Source organism: Tetrao urogallus (assembly GCF_951394365.1).
Source record: "Tetrao urogallus genome assembly, chromosome: 15".
Lineage (NCBI taxonomy): Eukaryota > Metazoa > Chordata > Aves > Galliformes > Phasianidae > Tetrao > Tetrao urogallus.
In genome coordinates this window covers 8255488-8280697 of record NC_136828.1, presented here as the reverse complement: position 1 = coordinate 8280697, position 25210 = coordinate 8255488, and the positions used below count along the sequence as shown (strand labels likewise).

General features: G+C 39.6%; 1 protein-coding gene across 1 annotated transcript in view; it reads left to right on the top strand.

Moving 5' to 3' along the window:
• The window catches only part of RBBP6 (RB binding protein 6, ubiquitin ligase), a gene marked incomplete at its 5' end in the record, with an annotated part of 30958 nt that extends 8322 nt beyond the window's left edge, over positions 1 to 22636 (top strand). Inside the window, 16 exons of the mRNA XM_079543101.1 lie at positions 1690 to 1726; positions 6291 to 6335; positions 8760 to 8848; positions 8975 to 9071; positions 9851 to 9990; positions 10866 to 11038; positions 11726 to 11829; positions 12185 to 12525; positions 13613 to 13706; positions 13789 to 13885; positions 13984 to 14041; positions 15238 to 15603; positions 15960 to 16061; positions 17482 to 19230; positions 20210 to 21099; positions 21622 to 22636. Coding sequence (XP_079399227.1) covers positions 1690 to 1726; positions 6291 to 6335; positions 8760 to 8848; positions 8975 to 9071; positions 9851 to 9990; positions 10866 to 11038; positions 11726 to 11829; positions 12185 to 12525; positions 13613 to 13706; positions 13789 to 13885; positions 13984 to 14041; positions 15238 to 15603; positions 15960 to 16061; positions 17482 to 19230; positions 20210 to 21099; positions 21622 to 22322 — 5083 coding nt within the window. The 3' untranslated portion in view covers positions 22323 to 22636. The remainder of the gene's footprint in view (positions 1 to 1689; positions 1727 to 6290; positions 6336 to 8759; positions 8849 to 8974; positions 9072 to 9850; positions 9991 to 10865; positions 11039 to 11725; positions 11830 to 12184; positions 12526 to 13612; positions 13707 to 13788; positions 13886 to 13983; positions 14042 to 15237; positions 15604 to 15959; positions 16062 to 17481; positions 19231 to 20209; positions 21100 to 21621) is intronic.
• Positions 22637 to 25210: the final 2574 nt, after the last annotated feature.

Genomic DNA, 25210 nt, shown 5'->3' with positions numbered 1-25210 from the left:
CTCCCAAAGATATCCCTGTCCACCACAATTAGTAGCTGTTATAACTTGTGGTTTTGCCTCACCCTTTTAACATTGATTCTCAGCAAATAAAGTTTACTGATGAGTTACGTTTTGTCTCTAACAAACTCTATAGCAGCATCTTGGTACCCATGAAGTATTTGCAAGCAAAAAGGTTGAATTTATGTGGCTCTGCACGTGAACCTTAGTATATTACTGCCATAGTTGGGTTAGCTCTTTCAGATGCTGCCTGGTAATTCTGGGCCATACAGCCCTGTGCTTATGAACATCGCCTTGTTTCAGGGCTTAAGTACGTATGCCTAATGCTGTCTTGTTGGTGCATCTTCCATCTCTGGTTGGATGGCACCCCCTCCTGGTATCATCATGCTGCTCTAAAACTAGAGGACAGGTGCAGCTAGTATCAAAGATCTGAGAAATATCTCTGTGTGGGGATAGAGGGAGAATTGTGCTGCTGTTTTAATGTTGAAAATTAACCAGGTAGATTAGCTTTCTGTCCCTTCACCTGGAAACGCTGCAGAAACCAGTGGCAGACTGGCTAAGTCTTGGGAGTTATGAGCACGTGCTCTAATGATGGAGAGGCCTTTGTAAACGTTTTGCTTTTCCCATAGTCTGTTCTTCAAGGTAAACACATAAAGAAACTGTTGAATGGTAATCTGAATATTTCCATATACCTCCTCATCTTTGGGGTACGCAATATGAGCCCCGTGGTTTTCTAGCAGTGGCAGGGAGCAGGAGCCTTTCCCTGAGTACATCAGTTCCACAGCAGCCTTCAAGTTGCTGCTGCTTGTGGGGCAGTTCCTGTGTTTGAACTGTTTGTGAATTATGTCAGATTCAGAAGCAGTGTGCAGGTATGGACCAAACAGTATGCGAAATCTCAGCGAGTTTTAAACATAACAAATATTTCCTAAAATATCGTAGAGTTTTCAAGTTTATTTTAAAGCAAATTCTGGCAATTAAGACCTTTTTTTTTGTCACAGGACTCCTAAATCGCACAAAATGGTAGAAACTCCTTTCAGGTGACATTTCTACTACTATTCTTAGTCCATATAGAGTAGCTAACAAGTTCTAATATTTTGGCAATTTCGTGGCAAATATAGCAGATATCTGAACGCAGTGCTTGGACTTCCACAAACAACCACAGTTCTAAAGACTGTGAAGCAGAAATTTTTGTTATTCCTTTGTCAGATGACTGACTTCTACATTATTGTTTTTTTCACTAGAGTAAATTTGCACTTGAGAGTATGTAGACTGTAAGTGCTCTCTCTTAGAAATGAAGGTATTGTATCAGCCAACTAATTGTAACACTAGAGGTATATGGGTTGGCTGAAGTTGGCTTCATGTTTAGAATGTTATTTCAGAACACAAAGCTATAGTACAGGCTTCATATTTTTGCTGCTTACATAGCAGAGACAAAATGCCTGAGGACTTCTGCTTGCACTGTTACGTACCTGAAAATAAATCTGATTTATATCTGTAAATCTTAAAATGATATTTAACAAAGTAGGAATGTGGGTTTTATCATTGTACTGAATGCACGGAGGGAGAAGAGTTATGTATAAATTTCTACTTTCACTGGGCTTTCAGAACGTGACTTTTCAATGCTCAGGTTTCATGATGTCTTTGTACAAGTGCTGTTCCTTAAATTCTGATCACCTTTATTTCTTCTTCTAGAAGTCGAACTGAACCAGTGAGTGGAACATCAAAAGCAGTATGTAAAAACACAATCTCACACTTTTTTCTACACACTGCACTTAATTATAAACAATGTAGTCTTACATTAATTTTCCAAATATTAACTTAATATCTTTTCAATCAAAACATAGTATATGCTGTAAATACAATGTATTTGATTCAGAGTAGTAAAAAAACTGAGTAACGATATCATTTGCACAATTCTAATGTGAATATTGGTATTTGTGCTTAGTAATGCATTGTATTTCATATTGAACGTGCTAGAATATTTCCTGTATGACTTCTTGTTGTACAGATACTGTATGATCGTTTCAGATCGTGTAGGTTTGAGGTTTGCACAACTGAACATGGTGCCATGTTCTACATCTGTCTGTCTATAGCTAGTGATATGTATGTTTGTATAGGCTGTTGTGTGCTTTTTGTTTCTTGCAATAAAAATGTTTGGAGTGTATTTTTTGCCATTTTCACATTGTATCACTTAGTTTTTGTTTTTAAATACCTTTTTTTGCCTAATGGTTTTTGAAAATGTTATCAAAAACCACTGAGAAACCATTATTGTTAAACTGGGTATTGTTTCTTACTTTTGACCTGGGGGTTCAAACAAATACCAAAACCAACATATCCCGTGCATTTTCTGAGGACATTTCTGCACAGCTAAATAATTCCTTTTCAAGTCCTTGAACACTTGAGTGTTTGCTCCTAAAACTGTAATTGAAGTGATATTGTTTGGGCCCCTCTGAGTACGTGAATGTCTTGAAAAATCAACTTGAATTTGAGTATCATTGAATATCATTGCTACAAAGTGGTATTCTAAAGCTCTGCATTTGGACTTTTCACTTTATCTGATGAAACAGTTTAGTTTAATAGTTTAACTGTGAGTGGAAATGCCTGAGACGTGGTGTACAAATTTCAGCACGAGGTTACAGCCTGGTGCCTGTGTGGCTGCAGTCCGTGTTCATCTTTCTGAACTTTCCTTTGCAGTGTGTTTTTGAATTTGGGCGGCCTCCCAGCTGGATGCTGCTTAATTTCCCAACAGTTAAGCCTCTCTTTAGTATACCACCATTTGGAATTTACATTTGGAAAAGGGGCAGTGCTTTTCTTCAGGCCTGAAAACACACTGTCACTCTGTTGCTAAGATATAGATAAGTACACAAGCAAATATTTAACTGGTGATGACCTAGATATTGATTTGCCACTTGGGTCAAATATTATGTATTACTCTGAATTTCAATATAGTCCTTACAGTATAAGAATTACTGCTTGGTGGTTTTTGTTTTTCATCCTTAAGTATAACTGCTTTTTCTTCACTAGAATGGTGTGAGGCATTACACTAACCCTGGATCATTGGATCTGATCACTTTCTGAGTTGTTAGGATAACGTTACCTAGAAATTCATAAACTCCATGTCTGTGTTCTGTGAAGAATACAGCCTCTGGTTCTCTTGGAATGGTTTGCAATCAACTTCAGATCAAAACCTTTTTGTATGTAGGTCTAAAAAGACTTAAGTCTGAATCTGACGTCCATAATTCAATCCCTGATTGGTTTGAATTCCTTTTGTGACATAAATACCTCTCATTGTGAATTTAAGTTAGCTTAACTGGGCCAGTGACCCTCGTAGTTAATGTAATGCGTTTACATAAACCACGTTTATAGTATTTGATCTAATTCAGATGGGTTTTTATTTCTTGGAAACAGTTATTTTTCTTTTTGTTTACTAGCATGTGTATAAACACAAACCACATGTTCATAAATAAAGTTAACATTCTTTTAGCCTTGTGTGTTCCCTGGCATGTGTGTATTGCATTCTTAAGTAGCATCTTACCATAAGCTAATGTAGAAACCTCAAAAGAAAAAAAAAAAGGTATCTGGAGTGTGTTGGGGGGGTTAGTGTCAGTTAGAGCTAATTGAAGTCAATGGAAGACAAAGCAAAAACATTTCCCTCTTGTTTGCTCTGACTGTGCCCAATTTGGGCTGTGGGTAGGCATAGGGAGGGTGGAAACCTCCTTGCATATATATATGTATATGCATATATAAAAATTAAAGATGACTTTAAAAGTACTGCATTGGCAGGGGCTTCTAGAGTTGGAAGGACAGTGAGATTCACTTCTAAAAGCAGCTCAGATTTTGTCTAATGATTTTTTTCTTATTTGCAGTAAGTACAGAATCACATATATTTAAAAGTAGAGCCTGGATCTTACTGTAGTAGGAATAAATTCCTGGGAAGCTCACTGGTTGCTGTTCAGCAGTAAGGCAAAGGCAGCAAAACTGAAATGAGTCAAAAAAACCAACCCAGGATGCACAAAAGCTTACAGCTTATTTTTCATTGTTTCTCTTTCATGATAGCTGTCATTCTTCACTTCCAAACGTGTGTTGTTCAATTGTTATTACAACCAAATGAAGGCAGTAGGTTATCTTGCTTTAGCATTAGTATTTCAGGGACTGCAGGAATCTCTATTTGGTATTTGGCCGTAGAGGCTGCAGAAATGCGCAGTTCTGTTTGTATTTTAGTGCCATGAAATACAGCTGCAATGAATTTGCAGTTCGGCTAAGTTCTCAGGTCTTAGAAAACCACTGTAACTTACATCTAGCATTCCAGCAGCAAGATTAGCCTTTTCCCTGTTTTCTGTCCCCTTTTCTCTTTACTTCATGTTACCTTCTCTTTAGTCTTCTGTAGGAATTGAGAGTTTATACATCTGACTGGCGACTCTGGGTTTTTTTCCCCCGGTTCTCCTGCAGTACTACCATAGGGCTGTGCACAGGATTCCTGGAGGTGTTTCTGCTTGATTGACTGGGTGGCCTGGCAGCAATTAGTTCAGCTGAAGTGTAATGGGGAAAAAAATAGACAAGAATGCAGGATCTTTGGAAGATGGCAATTGGGCAAACTGACTGCGTTACCTGCCTGCTGCTTTTGATAGGAAGGAGCATTGTCACCTCCTTAGGAAGTTAGTTGCCCGCAGGCCATATAATGCATCTTCCTAATAAAATACAAGAATTGATTAATATTTTGTGTTACTCATCAGTACTAGACCGTTCAATGTGTCATCAAATTTCTAGGCTCCATTAGGTAGTGTCCTTAATTTCTAATTTGCTCTCGAAAAATCACCAAATGATGGTGGCTGAGTTGTGCCTCCCATGAGAGAACACAGCTCTCTCATGCTTAAAGGAGTGGCTCATGGAGTGTCGTGCTTCTCAATACTCAGACATCCTTTTTAACCTGACTAATTGCAAAATCTTCTGAAAAGCAAACGAGTGATTAACTAAAACCAGTGTTTCACTGGAGTGAAGATTTGTCTGCAGATAGCTATTTTTCCCCACTCTGCTAAAGCTGTTCCCTTGAATTCTTCCTCTCTGTTAGGTAATAAAGCTTATTTTTCCAGGAAGGGCTGTTTATCTCTTTTCTGATCAGCTCATTGATCTCTCAAGGAGATCTGTTCAGTTTACGTGCTGAATTTTTTTCTACTGCTTTGAACTTAAAACATAAGTCAAATTTTGAGTGTCTTTCTGGCAACGCTTTACTACTGTGAGCCTACTGCTGCTTGTGGCATGAGTCAAAAACTGGGAAAGGATGCTTTCCAGTAGTGGGAAAGCTATGCTTTGGATCTCAGTGAGCATTGTGATCCATTATTAACTAGTGGCCTTAAGACCTGATTCCCTCAGGCTGATCCTGTAAGTAGCTGGAAGAGAGAAAAGTGGTTGCAAAAGAGAAAAATACTGTTATGTTCTTTTCATTATTTCCTTATTGCATGCTTTGTGTTTTCTTGCTTTTGTGCATTTAGTACAAGGCTGTTATTTGGAAACTATTTTTATCAGATAGTAGAGAAAATATTGAATTCTTACGCTTTCCAAACTAATTCATGTAGTGCTCTAATAAAGCAGTAGAAATCAGTTTTCATAGGTTATTCTGTCACGGTAAGCCCCTTTATTTCAATAATTCCATCGGGATTTTGTTTGTTAGGGTTTGTTTAGGCAGAAAGCTGATAGATTGCTTTTGTGATTGATGCTTTGGATTGATATTTGGGTTTTGTGGGGTGTGGTGAGATTGGCCCCCCTTCTCATTTAGAAATAGTTCATGGCTCGGAGCTGATAGGCCTGTGCTTTAATTTTGTAGGCTGCCCTTGTGTTCACAAGAGCTTAACCATGTGCGTTTATAAATGGTGAAACGTTGAGTGATTAACTTACAAATTACAGTGAAAATAAGTTTCCCCACGATGTTTCCTCCTCAAATAAAAGTCAGTATTATTTTAAAAAATCCCTTCTAACTGGAAATTGACACTTTCCTTACCTGTTTGGCTTTTATGCCCTTGTAAATGTTTGACAGAGGTATCTCTCTGAGGTACTCATGAGCGATAAGTTGATCTCAGTTGGGTTTGGTTGCTTTTGTTTCTTCTCATTAACCGTATAGACACCTTAAGCTCTCATTTGTTTGGACTTTGTTTTGACTAAATGCAAATTATATATTTAGTTGAAAATGCATCTTCAAGAGACGGGCAATATAGTGCAGGCTTTGACTACAGTAGAGGTTAAATGTTGCCATGTTTTGATTGTAGAACTTGAATATGTGTTTAATTTTTTGTGAACAGATTGATGACTCTTCTGCATCTATTTCTCTGGCCCAGCTTACGAAGGTATATATATATTCTTGTCAAGTATTAAAAAAAAAAAAAGCGTTTGCTTCGTATTTTTAAATCTTCTGTTGTGATCTATAGTTGGCTTACTGTTGTAATTTGAAGAAATCTTTAATTTTTAATAAGATTTTTAAGTATTTATTTTAATTCTAAAACTGTGTGTAAATTTTGATACTATCCTGTAAAGAGTAGTTCCCAGTTTGGGAAGATGGAAGGGGAGTACCTTATCAGCCTCAACATAATGTTGCAGTATTACTCATCTTCAAGACACAAAGAAGAAGCACTTCAGAAGCGGTTTACCGTTTTTTCATACGTTTCGTTAATTTTTCGTTGGAAACTAACACAATTTTTACAGAAGAATTTAATTGGCTGTAAGTTATGGACATTCCAGAGGGCTTTGCAACAGCCAAAAACCGAGTGTTTCTGTCACATGGACAATTGCATGGCTATTTTTGAATTCCTAGTCTTCCTAGATACAGATCCATTCCTGAATGTTGCACAGTTTTATAAACTGTAGTATATCTAGTGGGCAACACAATCTAATTTGTTTGAACACAGACTGTAAATTGTGTAAATGTACCTAATTGTTTATAGGAATATACCAATGTGTATGTGTGGCATATTAGCAGATGTGACCTTCTGAAACTGTTGTAATGCCATGTTTTGCTATGAAACTGCTTGCATTCTTCGCTCAATAATGTGTACCTTTGTCTGGGAAAGCACTAGTGATTGCACTTTGAAAAGGCTTAGTGCTAGCCAATTAAACTGCTAGTCATCACAATTCAAAGATCAGAGAAGGCAGGGACTAATGCAGAGTAGCTGGAGTTTGTTCTTGTGACAATAAACGCTGGAGTTAACTTCCAAGAGAGAAGTCTGCCCACTGGTAAATGCTTCCCTTACCCACTCAGAAAATAAGTTCTATCCATCTGGCCAAAAAACAAAAGCCCCTCCAAAAAACCACTTGGAATGTAGCCACCTAAAGAAATTGGTCTCCATTAGTGCTGTCCCTGAACATGTCCTTGGTTCTGTAAGCTCATGTCACGTTTTTTTCTAAAATGCAAGAAACTGTCCAAGTGTTGTACACACATTTAAGCTCTCAAGAAAGTCTGAGTATTTCAGAAAAGTACAGGAACACAAGGAGGCAGCTCCAAACTGTCACGTACCCTGCCCTCTTCAGTGCAGACTGGCTTAGCGTGGAGGCAATGTGTTCACAGTTCTGTTTTATTTTCACTATGTATTAAATGCCATATTTGAATTTTGGTCTATTCCTACTAATGTTTTGTGGGTTTTGGGTGTGTTTTGTAAACCGTTTGGGTTCAAACAAATTAGGCAAGCTTTTGTAAAAGTTTTCTGTAAATGTTAATGGAAATGGTTTCATAGATGTCGATCTGTTAATGTTGAGAAAAACTGTGTATGTGAAACAACCATTTAATAAAATGTTGAAACTAGTTGGTTGCTTTTGTGAATGAATGCATATAAAAACAGAAACATGAGTGGTTGATCTGAATGATAGGTGCTTGAAGGTCCAAATAATTTGCAGTCACTCCCTTAGACCCTGCTTGTATCTGGACTAGTGTATAACAAAACATTTTAACAAATACTGCTTTAAAAAATCAGCTCGCTTCAATGATGTGAAGATCTAGTTCTGTGTAAGGTTTATATTACATTTTGTAAGTTAAAAGGATACAGTGAACTGGGGAAAAAAAAGTCCCTACAGGTTCTACTTGCACTTAAAGCTCTTAGTATGAGGAAGATAGTTTGTTGGGGACGATGTGCAGTTTGGACTCTCCACAGCACACGGTGGTCAAATTTCTACCGAAAAGACTCCTTTGTCTTTTTAACATTTGTCTTGCTGAACATCTCCTAAAAACTGGATTCCTTTTAATGCTCCTCTGTCAGAACTTCAGCAAGCAGAAACAGCTTCCCCAACAGCAAGTCGTGTGTCCTTTTAACGCTGCAAAATGTAAGAAGTGGTTCCTTGCCAACCGTATTTCTGAATTGAATGTATGATGGATATCTTCTCCAAAATAGTCTGGAGCCTAAAAATCAATTTTAAAATACCAGATAGTGGTGGTTTGGGGTTTTCTTCTGTTTGTTTGACGCGTAGCTTCAGTCCACATTATGTTGAAGAAATTTGGATTGGTTACACAAGTCTTTATGTAAGGTACAAACAGAGCCTAAGGTTTTGAGTGCCCAAGAATGTTCTTTTCAAGTAGATTAACAGGCACATAAACATCATGTAATGGCATAAGGACTCCCCAGAACATCTTCAGGACAAATATATTTTATATAAGCAGCTGTTTTCATGCAACCTCAGCTAGAGTTGTGCTGCTCTTTACAGGATTGGATGAGTGGTGTTGTCTTTGGCTGTGTGGAATTAAATGTGTTTCTAATGTGTGTGTCAAATAATTACCTGTTAAACAGACTGCCAATCTGGCTGAAGCCAATGCTTCCGAAGAAGATAAAATAAAAGCTATGATGTCACAGTCTGGCCATGAATATGATCCGATCAAGTAAGTGTCGATAGAATCAAATCTTTGAAGATTGCAGAAAAGTGTTATAGAATTGTTTGCTTTAAAGTGAGATACACATGCATACTTTTTTTTTTTTTTTTTTTCCCAAAAAAAAACCTTTTTTAGTTACATGAAGAAACCGTTGGGTCCACCTCCACCATCATACACTTGCTTTCGTTGTGGAAAACCTGGTCACTATATAAAGAACTGCCCAACAAATGGGGTAAGATTGTGGCGGGCTGCTGGTGTTATTTAGTTGCTTATTTATTTAAACTTAGTTACTTAACAAATATATTGACATTCATTTTGAGTCATTCTTCTTAGGGTGAAATACAGAGTTGCAAGACAATATTGCAAAGCCCTTGAAACTTCAAGGGTAAAGATGGAATTATAAGCATAAAACTTCCTTCTTTTCCTCAGTAATAGGCTTTAAGTATGCCCACAGATCTTTCTTTGTGTATCTTTGTTTATATTTTGATTCACTCCAGTTTAATTGGACGTTTTCCCCTGAACTTCAAATTTATGATGGCCATCAGTTGGTACTTTGCATTGCAAGGTGATTTTTCTGTTGACCCAATCTACTGAAGATTTGCATGTTGAGTATTCATACCACTTAACATTAAGCACTCGACATAGACTTGTAGGAGGGAATCAAACCTTCATACATAGATAAGGAATTTAAGTCTCCAGTGGCTGATTCAGAGCTCTGAAATAGACTCCTTCTGAGCAAGAACATATTTCTGTCTTGCTGGAATGGTGAACTGGGGAATATTTAACCACTGGAATGTATTTCACCCCTGAGGAGCCGGAAGTTGTATGAATGTCTGTTAAGTTCAGAATACAGCTCAAACCTTTGACTATACTTAACAAAATTAATATTTCAATCATGCAACCCTCACACCAGAGAAAAGGAGAGGATTAAAAGCTTTCATTGGTTAATCTTTGAAGTGTCATTTAAGTGTGGCCCTTAGGATGAAGTGTCTGCATTTCTTTTCTTAACAGGACAAAAATTTTGAGTCAGTACCCAGGATTAAAAAGAGCACAGGAATTCCCAGGAGTTTCATGATGGAGGTGAAAGATCCCAATACAAAGGGTGCTATGCTGACAAACACTGGAAAATATGCTATACCAACTATTGATGCGTAAGTATGGGAGTTTCCAGGTGGACCAAAAAGCAAATGAGACCCTATATAAATGCTTGAGTGGCAATTCAAACAAGTTGTTCAGCATCAGTAGTTGCAGGATAGGATGCACTGTTGTATCTTGAACTCAGAGTGATGACTTCCCATAGTAAAATAAGGTGGTCTCACTGTTCATCCCTCTAGAATTGGGTTAAACTAGTTGTAAGCTAAGAATCCATATTTCTGCAAAGTATTTTGTTGGTGTTTACAATCAGAATGGTTCTCTTGAGAAGGTTTGATTTGCTCCTGGTTTGTGCTTCAAAGGTTTCTTGAAAGGTTTAACAAATAGCCGTAGGACTGAGATTTCCTCCCCCTCTGTCTATCAGATCTCACTTGTGAAGCAGTGAAGTTTTCTTGCTGGTATGAAATGAGAAAATACTGGTGTGTTCCGAGAGTAGTGTCTGTCTATTCCAGTTTTAGAAGTGTTTGGTAATGCTTCTGTTTTTCTGGTTTGGATCTTCTTTTGTAGAAGCTCCAAGTAGACATTTTTAATTTAGAAAATGTAATTTCTCAGGGATAAAGTATATCCTGAGTCTACAACTTTGGTTTACTCTTTGGTACTGAAGTGGTGGATTCGCTACACATGATTTCCAACAGTCAGTGATCTTTCTAGTCTAGGCTAATTTCTTGTCTTGGTTGAACTAACAGTTGGGAGAATTCTCCAGAATGGATAGATACTCCCTCTGGTAGTGCTGTGGCTGTAGAAAAAGGTTTGATCACAAGGCTAATAATAAAGTCCTTTGATAAAGTCAAAAGCTTGGAAAAGTTTGGGTTTTTTAACCTATATTCAAATTATTTTCTTTTTCCTTTCCCTGCCATCTCCTCCCTCCCTCCAGGGAAGCTTATGCTATAGGAAAGAAGGAAAAGCCTCCTTTCTTGCCAGAAGAGCCATCCTCCTCCTCAGAAGAGGATGATCCTATTCCAGATGAGTTGTTATGTCTGATTTGTAAAGATATAATGACAGATGCAGTTGTTATTCCCTGCTGTGGAAACAGTTACTGTGATGAATGTAAGTATTACTCCCACGTTTGTTAATTCAGAACGTCAAACATGATCTACTGATGGGAGAAATAGGAGCTAACAAAATTGGTTTTGTTACCAGCTCTGTTTAGTGCTGGAGTATAGCCTAATTAGAAAGGTATAAAGGGTGGGAAAAATACAGAAAGCTTTTGTTGTTCTGCAGAAGGATGAGTATGAGAAGTGTACTTATTTGTGCAGGTCATTACAGTGGTAGGTGTTGAATACATTTACTTTGTCTCCAGCTTTTTCTTTCATTATGCAGTGTTGCTATTACATATCAGAAGTCTTGACTTACTGTGAACTGAAACAAGTGGATAATTAGTTATTCAATCCAGAAGGTTAAGAACTGGTGAATCTGAGCTTACTGATGGTTTTTAGCAATGTTTTTTTAGCAGTGTTTACTTTGAGGGTGGTTGACAGCTCACTGTAATAGGTAATGGGAAGAAGGACTGGCTGAAGTGGCATGGTGCAGTCCAGTCTGCAGCTTCAAATGTTACAATAATTATAACAGCTATAGTTGTGTGCTGCAGATTCTATTTTTTATACTATACTTAGAGCTTTATGCCCTCAATTCAAGACAGTACTCATTAATCATGCTCCTGGTTTTATAAATGGTTACAATTTCCAAATTTTCTCAATGCCTAAAAATGATATTGATTGTTCTGATTATTCACAGGTATCAGAACGGCATTATTGGAATCTGAGGAACATACCTGCCCAACATGTCATCAAACAGATGTGTCTCCAGATGCTTTGATCGCCAACAAGTTCTTACGCCAGGTAATACGGTCACTTTTACACAAAGCCTCTGTAAGAAAAAAATCCTTTGTCAGAAGCTAAAGTGGAAGAGAGTAGTGATTTTTGTCTCCTTCAGCAAGGCTGAGTTGAGTAAGGCTAAATCTACTTCTCAAGTGCATTGTTACTACAGAAAACCAACAGCTCTTTAGTGGCAGTTGGTGAACTACAGGCACTGTTTTGTTTTTTTTTTTTACAATGATTGTCTTGCTTTGGGATTCAGTGCTAATGCTGAAGTCAAGAATTCTATAATACAAATACGTTTACTGAATTAATTACACATGTAATTATACTCCTTGGAAGTTTTTGTTTTGTTGCTGAATTGTCTTTCCACCTCTAGGCTGTGAACAACTTCAAAAATGAAACTGGCTACACAAAAAGGCTCCGTAAGATTCAGCAGCAACAGCAGCAGCCACCACCGCCACCTCCACCTCCACCACCGCTAATGAGACAAACCATAACACGCAACCTGCAGCCCCTAATGAGGCCAGCAATTTCCAGACAGCAGGATCCACTGATGATTCCATTAGCTTCTCTGTCTTCTCACTCTGCTGCTGCCTTGGCCCCCGGTCAGTCTGTTGCAGCTGCACTACCAGTAAATCCATCTTCTGTCCTCGTCTCCGATCTCCCTCCAGCAGTGTCTCTGTCTCTCCGCGGTGAAAAGCCAGATGGACCTTTTCGGTGAGTGAATCTGTAGCTCAGCACAAACACAAAAGACAATAAAGCGCTGAAGTTAGATTCTTCCTCTGAAGCCTCGTGGTGACTTACGTATGGATTGCTAATGGCAGTTCCCTGTAGCTGTATAAGTTCTGCTTCTTGTTCTTGCTTTGGATGAGGATACTTTAGATTGGAGTTGTGCCTCATCCAAGAACTTCTCAGTTTTTCTTGTTAGATTCCCTATCAGTGATTAAGAATGAATCCTGTAACGGGATTTCTTTTCCTCAGCGGCCCTTTAATTTAATGACAAGCAATTCCTAAAGTGATCATTTAGCTATCACATGAATACTTTTTGAGTGCATTAGTTTTCCTGTTACTGAGGAGATAGTGTTTTCATGAAAAGTATACAAGGTCAATTACAGGTAAAATTAACCAGGTGTTTTCACGTTACTTTTTTCTACAATAATTCTGTCATCCTTATTATGATGTCAGAATCATCTTCAGTAAAGCACAGTGCAGTCTGACTCGTACTGATTTGGGTAATAATTCTTTAAAATATTGTAAGTTTGAAGTGTTTATAAACATAAAAGTCAAAGTTTGCAATCCAGTGAAGTTGACTGAAAATATATTTAAACTAGGAACTATTGTTTAGGGTTTGTATCCTTTCGACTTTAAGCTTTGGATGCAAATAACTGCTCTGTCCAGAAGGCTGTCAAGCTCAGCTGTACTGTTGAGGTCAAAGGGTCACAATTTTAAGGAAGCCTCTGAGGCAGCTTTATGAACTAGTACATAAACACGTCCTAGAAGAATTTAAGTTCTTGCATCTTCCAAAACTGAGTTGTAGTGTGTGGATTATAAGTACTCTAAGCCTTTCATTTGCAGCTAGCTTAATAAAACATTTTTCCCTTGAACTCCCTCTAGTTCAAATTGAATTCTGTACTTCATTTGCAGTCAGCCAACTTTACATTTGTAAATCTGGTGTAGATTATTTTTTAATTTATTTTTCCTTTTACAGTACTCAGCCTTTTCCTACTTTGAACTTTGCATTTCTAGCAGCTCTTCAAAACAACATATTTAAGTAAGAAAATTTGTTGGTTATTTTTTTGTCTAGTGATCCAGATATTATACCTCCTGCTGCTCTGGTGACAGCTGCTGAGCTTTCTAAATCTTCTTCTTTGGCAATCAGCAGTTTGTTGGAAGAGAAGGTAAATTTTATTTCAACAGACAATTGTATTTTGACCGATTTCTGCCTATTCTTGTATTTTAATTAATCTTATTTTCTAACAGTTTGCGTTTATTCACAAGGGCTATCAGGTTCCTGTACTAAGGCAACCAGCAATACCTAGTCTTCTGGGCCCACAAGGACAATCAATTCCCACAACTGGTAAGTGTCTGCAGCTTTAGAATTAAAAACCAACCAAACAAAAAAAACCACTTCACATAAACCTGAATGGATTTTTTTCCTTCTTTCCAATCCGAAAGGTCATCCAATGAGAATTGGTGCAATTCGCTCAGCTGGTGGCAGGCCAGGTTGGGAACTGTAAGTATATTCTACAGAAATTCAATATATTGTTGCTTGTAACATTTTGAATATGGCAGTGGCACATAACTTAGTCAACAGTTTATTTATAATGATATAAGTATATATATATATAAGTATGTACAGATAATTATATAAGTGTATATATAAGTATGTACAGATAATTGTGGAGTGGTAATTAATTTTTCAATAGCTTTATTTGAATTAAGTCTAACAAAGGGGATCTGTGCTTCCAAAAAGATTGTTTAAAAGAAGGCTACATTGCGTAATTGAAGAGGATGTGAAAAATGAACTCTTTTTGAGGAATCAGTGATTATGTATTCAAATTAAATATAATTAAAAGGCCAGATGGAAAGCCCTTTGGCTGAATATTGTCAAAGAAGTTGATTTCATGGACATGACTCTCCAACACCATTTTTTTCAGCAATTTAGTTGATATATTAGTGAAACAAATTTCTGGCAAATTCAGTGCTCTTATTTTACAACTGTTTGGAGTTTTTTCAGTCCTCTCGAACAGCCAGACTGCTTTCTCTCACTTGGAGAGAGAGGAGTCCATTTTACTTACTAATCATAGTGTTAAGTTTTGTCTTTCATTCTGGTAAATATTTATTATAGATAAATTTTAAGTATGCGTTACGTTTATAAAATCTTAAGGATAAATCAAAACAGAAACAAACATCCATCCCACAAATGAGGTAAAATCTCAGATTCAATAATAAGGAAAATAACGATTTAGGAACGAGGACAGGCCAAGTGCATCATCGTGAGGCAACAGCATAGGATGCCAATGAGGAAGATGTTAAAAGAAGTTGAAGAGAAGATTAATTAATACTTGTGCACTACTTTGAAGATTGGAAGTGTGAAATATTAGATGTTTCAAGGAGTGGCAGAGAAACAATGGGCACTTGTCACATGGGAAATGGGTGTCTCTTTTAAGCATAGGCAGCCTCCATCTGTGGTTATGAAGATGAGTGTAAGCAGAGAAGACTGAGGGAACTGTTAGGAGCGTGAGGATGAGAAAATCAAGTATGTGGATCAGGAAACGAATGTAGACTGAAATGACCAGAAGGCAGGGAGAAAAACGCTTAATCTCAGAACGAGATGTGGTCACACTGTGCTCCTGCTTCATTTGCTTTCCTCTTTAAAATCGGGGCAGAGTGTAACAAACAGTGACACGTGTTTTTGGGTTTCTTTAGAAGTTCAAATCGAGGACGCCCGCATAGTGAACGTTCCCAAAGGACTCAGGCCCCAACACTACCAGCATCAGCACCAGTCTTTGTGCCTGTGCCTCCACCTCCCTTGTATCCTCCACCTCCCCATGCACTTCCTCTTCCACCGGGGGTACCGCCACCACAGTTTCCTCCTCAGTTTCCACCTGGTCAGCCTCCATCAGCTGGGTACCCTGTTCCCCCTCCAGGATATCCCCCAGCTCCTGCAAACATGTCATCAGCTTGGGTACCAACAGCAGTACCAACGGCTCATTCAAATACCATCCCAACGACACAAGCACCTCCTTTATCTAGGGAGGAGTTTTACAGAGAACAACGGAGACTTAAAGAGGAGTAAGTATTTGGCTCAGTGCTTGTGGTGTTTTTCATCTTTGTATTTCAGTAGCAAATCGGACTGCAGTTACGCCTAAAGTGCATCTGACATAAGCCAAAATTACATGTAGAGCTTTTTCTTCCAATGTACGTTTTCATTGCGGATGGTAAACGTGCAAAGCTAAAGACAAATGTAACTCTAAAACTTTCCCTAAAACTCAGAGGAATTCTAAACTGTTTTGCGTAAATAGGATGCTCGCCTTTTGCATTTGCATGCAGTATACATTTTCTCATATCGGCCATGTTTTGTTTCTTGATGTCTTTTTGTAATAAAGGTCAAACTATAATTGTAATAAAGGTCAAACTTATTTTAACAGGGAAAAGAAAAAGTCCAAACTTGATGAGTTTACAAATGATTTTGCTAAGGAATTGATGGAATATAAAAAGATTCAAAAGGAGCGTAGGCGTTCGTTTTCCAGGTAACTGCTTTACATGTCCGTAATGGAGAAGCAGATTGTCTAGAAGAATCAGGAGGAGGTCCACTCCACCTCACTATCTTTAGATGGATTGGATGATTAAAGGGCTTAGCGTTGTTAGGAGTTTCATTTGAAGGTTGCTAGCTCAGATATAGCGGAGCACAGTTGACTTGTAATTTGGCAGCAGTTATTAAGGAGCAGGTGTCTCTTTCACTGAAGTATTTCTGTAACCATCCTTCACCTCCTGACGACCTTGAGGAGGCAAAGAGCTGAGTAGGTTTAGTAGCTGGATGTTCTCCTCACCCTATTGTGATTATAGCAATTACCTCAAAGCATTTGGGAGGAAATAAATGAGAGAAATTGTCTTCGTTTCCTCTTTTGTTTCTCATGTGGATACATGGAGAGATTTCAACCTGGACTGCAGACTGATGGCTTGTGCTAGTGTCTTGTTGACATTGATTATTTTTTCTTAGGAGTTAAAAGGTCAGATGTGCTTACAATGAAATCTTAAATTGCTGAAGGGCTTCTAGAGGAAGAGTGATGCTAATGAGCATGTGCAGAATAATGAGGAATAGTTATTTAAAAAATAGTCCAAGAAGAACTTGTCAAGGAGAATACTCAGGGTAGTTGATATGTTCTATCTCAAAAAATCACTTGGACAACAGCCTGAATAACTATCTATTAGTAATGTTATCAGTGCATATCTTAGAATAATGGCATAATATTACTTTTAGATAAGACCTTATTTGAAACAGTGTCTTTAGCCTTGGTTAGAGATACGTGCAGAATTTTACTAGAACATCTGGCTAGAAGAGTTGATTAAATTTTGTGGTGTGTAACCTTGCAGTACAAAGTATTACACGTCCTGTATAGATTTACAAATAAACAGTGAAGTTAAATTAACTAGATATTTACTTTATTTAGGTATTAACTGGTATTTTAAAATTGGGCTTTACTGTCTTCAGTTGAATTCATATTTTCTTACTGCTTGGTACTGTACTGTAGCTATTAAGACTCGCTCGTTTTGCGTCTTACTACAATATAAGTTGTACTTCGTGTAGTTGCTAAGTAGTGCTAAAATAATTGTGCATTCATGTACCAGTAGAGGTCAGCATATTCCAACTTAAATATATCAGTAGCTATAGTAGTTAATTCGATAGAAGCAAGTGCAAATAGACTTACCCTTCCTGTGTGTTTTTACACTAACAAAGCAGTGACTGTTTTGTCTTGTAAGCAAAACCTTCTACGCGTTATCAAGTTCTTCAATTTGCAGTAGCATTATGCCAGCAGCTGAAAGAAGCTTTGCCATAAGCATTTGGAGATTAAACAATAAAAATAAAAAATAAAAATAAAAACAGGGAAGAGCGACTGTTTTGAATTAAGTTCTTTTCTTTTCTTTTTTCTGTGCTGTGTTTTTTTGAAGGTCCAAGTCTCCCTATAGCGCTTCGTCTTACTCGAGAAGCTCCTACACCTACTCCAAGTCGCGGTCGGGCTCCTCGCGCTCCCGTTCCTACTCTCGGTCATTCAGTCGTTCCCATTCTCGTTCCTACTCACGTTCACCTCCATACCCAAGAAGAGGCAAAGGGAAGAGTCGTAACTATCGCTCTAGGTCAAGGTCACACGGTTATCACCGTTCAAGGTCAAGGTCACCCCCGTACAGAAGGTACCATTCACGGTCCAGGTCTCCAGTGTTTAGGGGCCAGTCTCCCACTAAGCGGACTATACCTCAAGGGGAAGGAGAAAGGGAGTATTTTAACAGATACAGAGAAGTTCCACCATACGATATGAAAGCTTACTATGGCAGATCTATTGACTTTAGAGATCCGTTTGAGAAGGAAAGATACAGAGAATGGGAACGGAACTACAGAGAATGGTATGAAAAGTTCTACAAGGACTATGCTGTCGGAGCCCAACCTCGACCTCCAGTAAACAGAGAAAACTTTTCTCCAGATAGATTTGGTCCACCTGGAACCAGAAGAGAAAATTCACCATACTCGCGGGGACGTAGGGAGGATTATGCTGGTGGGCAGAGCCATAGAAATCGTAATATAGCCGGAAATTTCCCTGAAAAGCTTTCAGGAAGAGAGGGCCATGGTCTAAAAGATCCTGCCAAATCAAAAGAGAAGGAGGTGGAAAATCCCCTGGGAGATGGCAAAGGAAATAAACATAAGAAACACAGGAAGAGGAGAAAAGGGGATGAGAATGAAGGGTTTCCCAATGCTGAGTTGTTAGAAAGTACGAAAAAAACCAGGGAGCCAGGCACAGCAGAGGACATTAAATCAGACTCGCTGTTCATGCTCCCGAGTAGAGATGATGCCACCCCTGTGAGAGATGAACCTATGGAAGCAGATTCTATAGCTTTCAAACCAGTGTCTGAAAAAGAGAAAAAGGACAAGGATAAGCCAAAAGCAAAAACTGATAAGACAAAACGGAAAGCAGAAGTGGCTGCTCCTCCAAAGAAAGACAATGTAACAAAACCAGCTAAAGCTTCCCAAGAGAAGGTGGACACCGATCGTGAAAAATCTCCTCGAATGGAACCTCTTGTGAAAAAAGCAAAGGAGGAGCTGCCGAAGACAGACAGCGTTAAGGCATCTTCCTCCCAAAAGGATGAGAAGGCTCTCGGTACACCACGGAAAGTTCACCCAAAAGTGGCAAAAGATCACCCAGAAGCCAGGCCAGCCAAGGAAGAGAAGGCAAAGAAGGACCATCCAAAAGAATTAAAGTCAGAAAAGCCCTCCAGCAAAGAGGACAAGTCAAAAAAAGCAGTTGAAAAAAGCAAATCTTCTGATGCAAAAACTGAAAAAAGAAAAAGGAAAGCAGATGAAAAGGCTGATAAAGAACACGAGGCAGCTTCTGGAAAGGCCCCTAAACCAGAAACTGCTGAATCAAAAACATCGCCAAAAGGGAAGAGCGAACCTGATGGTGAGAAAGGAGAGAGAACTCCAGAAAAAGATAAATCTGGTTTTCTTATCACTCCTGCAAAAAAGATTAAACTTAACCGAGAAACTGGCAAAAAGATTGTGAGTGGAGAGAACGTGCCTCCTGTGAAAGAACCTGTGGAGAAAGTTGAGGCAAGCAGCAGCAAAGTTAAACAAGAAAAAGTGAAAGGAAAAGTGAGAAGAAAGGTAACAGCAGCTGATGGATCCAGTTCAACTCTTGTAGATTATACCAGGTACTTCATCATTTCTTTTCCTACGTTTTCTCCCTTCTCTGCCTTCTCTCTTTAAAATCTTTTTGATAACTGATGGAAGGAGAAGCTAAATCCGTGCTCAGTGAGTATTTAAATAATCTGTGAGGTTTTCTGCTGAACTGTACAAATGAAATTTTGTTGCAGCAAACAAGCAGTCTGAACAGAAAGCTGGTAAGTTCAGTTAATGGGTGACGTTTGATCCTTACTTCTGGGACTTTTTTCCCCTCTTGAGAATTAGCCTTTTGAATACAGCTACATATGGAGTCTTTGTGGTGTCCTCTCTGTATCTTCCCTCAAATCCTGCTTAATACCAAGGGCAAGGATAACAGATATGTCTGTATCATGCAGTATTTTGTATTTTTAAAATTGCAAGGTACTATCAATGACTTTTTTTTTGCTAGTATGACATGAAATTATAATTTGCAGAAACAGCAACTTGTTGCCTATACTGCTGTGAACAAATAATTGGTCCTTATTTGCTTGCTTGCTTGTTGAAACGAGATGGCATATCTAATTTGTCTACCACAGATAGAAATAGGACATCAAGGAATTACCTGATCAGACGATTCCTGATCGGATCATGGAATCATAGCATGGTTTGGGTTGGAAGAGATCTTTAAGATCATCTGGTTCCAACCTCCCAGTTATAGGCAGGATCACCCTCCTCTGGACCAGGTTGCTCACAGCCCCATCCAGCCTGGTTTTGAATGCTTCCAGGGAGGAAGCACTGATGGTCTTGTGTCTTTGTTAATTAAATACGTAGTAGAAAGGCACTAATTGGTTGCTCATAATCTCAGTCAATGGACTCATCCTTCATCTTGGCTGTCCCCCTAGTTGGTCATCTTTTTCAAAAGTACTGGGGTTTTACAAGTGAAACGGAGGTCATTTTGTAAAGCATTGCAAAGGACAGCTGTGCTTGCATCTCTACCATTGTGTTAATTTATGATACTTTTCTTGTTAGCACCAGCTCTACTGGAGGAAGCCCTGTTAGAAAGCCTGAAGAAAAGACAGATACAAAGCGGACTGTCATTAAGACAATGGAGGAATATAATAATGATATAACTGCTCCTGCTGAAGACGTCATTATTATGATCCAGGTCCCTCAGTCGAAGTGGGATAAAGATGACTTTGAGTCTGAAGAGGAAGACGTTAAATCTACGCAGCCATCTTCAAACATAGGAAAACCTGCTAGTGTTGTAAAAAATGTGAGTGCTAAGCCACCAAATCCCATAAAACACAATGAGAAAGAAATGGAGTCTTTGGAGAAAATACAGAAAACTACAAAAGAGGTGAGTTATGAAAGCTCTCAGCATGATGTAAAAGGTTCAAAAAGTTCAGTGTTGAATGAAAAAGGGAAAACCAAAGAGCGGGATCATTCTCTGTCAGACAAGGACTCTTCTGAAAAGAGGAAGAGCAGTGTTCAGCCAGAAAAAGACCACTCAGAACGTGCCACTGAACAAGGAAACGGGAAAAATATTTCTCAATCTTCCAAAGACAGCAGATCTTCAGAGAAACACGATGCTGGCCGTGGATCCACTGCTAAGGATTTTACTCCTAATCGAGACAAAAAGTCTGACCATGATGGCAACAGGGAGCATTCTAGTTCCAAGCGCAGAGATGAGAAAAGTGAATTAGCAAGGAGAAAAGACTCTCCTTCCCGAAACAGAGAATCTACGTCAGGACAAAAAAGTAAACCAAGGGATGAACGAGCAGAGCCCTCCAAAAAGGGGGCCGGAGATTCCAAAAGAAGCAGCTACAGCCCTTCACGTGACAGAAAGCAATCGGATCACAAAGCTGCTCATGATTCCAAGCGTTCATTAGAGGAACACAAACCTCTAGATAAAAATTCAGGTAAGGAGAAGGAAAAAGAAAAGGAGAGGGAAAAGGAGAAGGAAAAAGAAAAAGAGAAGGAAAAGGAGAAGGACAAAGAAAAGGAAAAGGAGAGGGAGAAGGAAAAGGAAAGGGAGAGGGAGAGAGAGAAGGAGAGGGAGAAGGAAAAGGACAAAGAAAAGGAGAGGGAAAAAGACAAGGAGAAGGAAAAGGAGAGGGACAAAGAAAAGGAGAGGGAAAAAGAAAAGGAGAAGGAAAAGGAGAGAGAAAAAGACAAGGAGAGGGAAAAGGAAAGGGAGAGAGAAAAAGAAAAGGAGAGGGAGAAAGAGAAGGAGAAGGAGAGGGAAAAGGAGAGGGAGAAGGAAAAAGAGAAGGAGAAAGAGAGGGAAAAGGAGAGGGAGAAAGAAAAAGAAAAAGAGAGGGAGAAGGAAAAAGAAAAAGAGAGGGAAAAGGAAAAGGAGAGGGAAAAGGAAAAAGAAAAGGAAAAGGAGAGGGAAAAGGAGAAGGAAAAAGAAAAAGAGAGGGAGAAGGAGAAGGAAAAAGAAAAGGAGAGGGAAAAGGAGAAGGAGGACAAGGACAAGTACATAGCTGAGATAAAGAGCAATAAAGAGAAAGAGCCAGGTTGCAATAAGCCATCTTCAGTACAAGAATCACCAGATGCAAAAAATGAGAAAGAAAATGGGACTGGACAAAATGATAAGACTGGTGTCAAGAGTAAGCCTCAGGTAAGCAACCCCTCACGGCTCTCTTCTGATCCAACTCGAGAAACTGATGAGGCTGCTTTTGTACCAGACTACAACGAAAGTGACAGTGAAAGCAACGTGTCTGCAAAAGATGAGGAAACTGTAGGAAAAAATTGTAAAGAACAGAAGGAAAAAGCTGTTGACAAGGTCAAACAGGAGACAGCAGCTCCTGCCATGGTTAGCCAGCCTGAAGCAAGCAGAAGTCAAAGCCAGAGCAGCCCCAGTGTGAGCCGCAGTCGTAGTCAAAGCCCTGCTGAGAGTCAGACTCGAAGCCACAGCAGCAGTGCCAGCTCAGGAGAGAGTCAGGACAGCAAGAAGAAGAAGAAGAAGAAAGAGAAAAAGAAGCACAAGAAGCACAAAAAACACAAGAAGCATAAGAAACACGCTGAAAATGAGCCGGAATTGGAGAAAAGCCAAAAACACAAACACAAGAAGAAAAAATCGAAGAAGAGCAAAGATAAAGAGAAAGATGACCAAAAAGTTAAATCTGTCACCATATAGAACCGACAGATAGGAAAAAATTGACTTAATTCCTAAGTCATCTGTATTAAATTTTGTTAAAATGTAAACGAATTCAAACGTTGTAAATAATGACATGAAAAGACCCTGTGCTGCACTTAAAATATTGCTGCTTGATTATTTGATTTTTACATCAGAGCTTTATAAAAGTGAACATTTTGTACAGAATTGTGAGTTGTGACCATGTAACATGAAAGGTTTTGCTGGGGCGTCTTATTTTTCACCACCGTTAATTAGTTTGGGTGGAGTTTACTGTACTGTGAAAATTTTCACATTTGACTTCTTTTTTTTTTAATTGCCTGGCAGAAGAAGCTGGTATCAGTTATAAAATATCAGCAGAATGATTTGCAGAATACATTACAGCCCTGTTATGTCACTTTTTGATTACAATAAAAAGTTTTCAGTAAACTTTATTCGGTGTGATGAGATTTCTAGTGGCAGCTGAACTTCAGCAGGGAAAAGAGCATCCAGCCAAGGCTGCTGGCTGCTTGCTGATGGCTTAAGTGTGTGGAAAACGGTGTGTCAGTGCATTTAGGTGTGCAGAGGCTGGCCGAGCTGGAGATCTTTGAACAGATGCAATATGATGAAGTACTGCCAGGAGGTGCCCTTTTCTCGTGGTGTTTTTGCATTTCAGAAGGTGTGCAGTCCCACAATACAGCTGATAGTAACAGCAGTGCTCTGGATGAAGCGTTTCAGCTTTCAACCACGTTTCAGCTCTGTTTGTTTAGAACTCTGCTATTTGGCAGCAAAAATACGCACCTATATTTTCAGCTGTGCTGCAGTCTGTGTGTTGTCTCACGAGGATGCTGGTCGCCAGTGTGTTTGGTCTCCATGCAGCTTTGTTTGGTGATTCACATTTTCATACAGTGACTCAGTGTGGGGTTCAGTGAATGAGTTTGGCAGAACAAGAAAAGCCACGAGAGGGGCAGAGTTCTGCTTTAGACTGGCACAGCGCCCCACAGGCAACTGAGTTTGGTGGTGAAAGCCCCCTGCTGCTCGTGGGCTTTGCCCCTAAAGAGTTCTGGGCGCTACAACTGACTGCAGCATTTCAGGGCTTCCTGCTTTGTGCAGGTGGTGCAGAAAATGACTTACGTAGGAACTATTGCTAGCATATCTGGTAGTACAAAGACAGTAAAATCATTCTCCTTTTGCTTTTCAGTCGAGTGACTCAGCTTAGATATGGAGCATCCTTCTGATGGTTAGAACAGTAACAGACCAGAACTAGTGCTTTGCACCTGTGCATGCCAAGGCGTTCTTGGTGGATTTCAAGTGTTTTCTGCGCAAAGTGAAGCAGGCATTCAGAGGAAGCCTCCCAAATGTTTACATTCCAGAAGAAAAATAAAGTCTGTGTTATTAAATGTTATTAAATGTGCTCATCTAGCGTTTACTGTTTGTGCTTCAGCAAACTCATTTCCCGAAAGTAAACCCTGACTGTGTGGGATGTGAAGGCATTCTCTGTCCCTTTGCGTTCTGTGGGCTCAGGATGGAGCCCATTGAGAGCAGAAGATGCACTGAGCGCTGCTCAGTGGCTGGGAGATGCTTTGGCCTAACAAAATACAAAAATAGGCCTATGTGATGAGGTGGGAGGTGTTCACATGCTTTCCTAGTAAGGTTCAGAATAATTAGTGAACTTACATGCAAAACATGCAAGTTTCTTTCTGGAATAGCTCCATGAAAGCAGGCAAAATGCTGTATTTGTGCTTAACCTGCTGAGAAAGCTGCAGCCAATGCCTGTCTTAATGCTCTGTTAAACTCTCCTCTTTGCAGAGCTCTCTAGCAGCGTAACTGATGATTTTCCAGTCTGCTGTGAATTTAATTGACTGTGCATGGAATTTCCTGTGATCACTTTTTTTCCCAAGCTTTATTCTGAGCTGAAGGCGCTCGAGATGCACTTTGCTCAGTCCTGAATGGGCATTTGTTACTGCAGAACTTTTCAGACTGCATTTCTGCAGCGCTGTGAAGGGGGGCAGCCAAGGGGTTCTCTGGGTCTGAGGGTAAATAGTTTGGAATGTGTGTGACCTGTGGTGAAATGTGGTTCTAGTCACAGAACAGGAAGGCGTATTTACAGAGAAAAATAAGCTTTCGTTGTTTTCAGGCATGAGAATCTGGTGTTACTCACTGGCTAAAGTTACTGTATTCCTTCTTTGTCACCTACTGAAGGTGAGCGTGATCTGCTCCATCAAACTGCTGCAGGTCCTTGTGCCAGTGTCCTCAGAGAACCTTTGGACTCAGAACTCGTTTCCTGTCTTCAGTTTAGACTGAATTTACCAGACTGCAGTTGGAACATACTGAGTGCTAACAAAACTCCAGCAAAGAAGGCAGTTTGCAAATCCAAGTGCAGTTGGACAGCAGAAAACTGCCCCAGTCTGAGCAACAGCCCGGGTTTGCGACAGAACCTGGTAACAGGGAGATGTGAGGGACATGCAGCGATGGGAGGAGTTGTGGCTCCTGGCAGGAGAGTTATGGCACAGGGAGGGGATGGGGGCTGACTTCCATGATGTCAGTGAGGATGGCTGGGCTGGGTCCTGCCTGCAGAGCTGCTGTGCTGAGGGCGAGGCGAGCTGAGAGCCTTGCAGGTGGCATAACATGGCGCTGGGTGGGGGCTGTTAGCTGAGTTCTCTGCCAGTTGTGTTTTCCTGATTCAAAATGATTTTTTGGTGGGACTCTGTAGAGAGTGGAGGTTTTGTCAGTTGTTTGCATTGGCTGTGTGCTGTGATGGGAAACATCAAAGTGGTGTACGATAAGGCTTCACATCATCCTGTCTGTAGCGACCCTCACCCCACAGGGCACAGGGGTGCAGTGAGCCCTGCCCATTGCTGCAGGCCAAGAGCTGCTGGCTGTGGGAGGAGGAAAATCATCATTTCTGTACA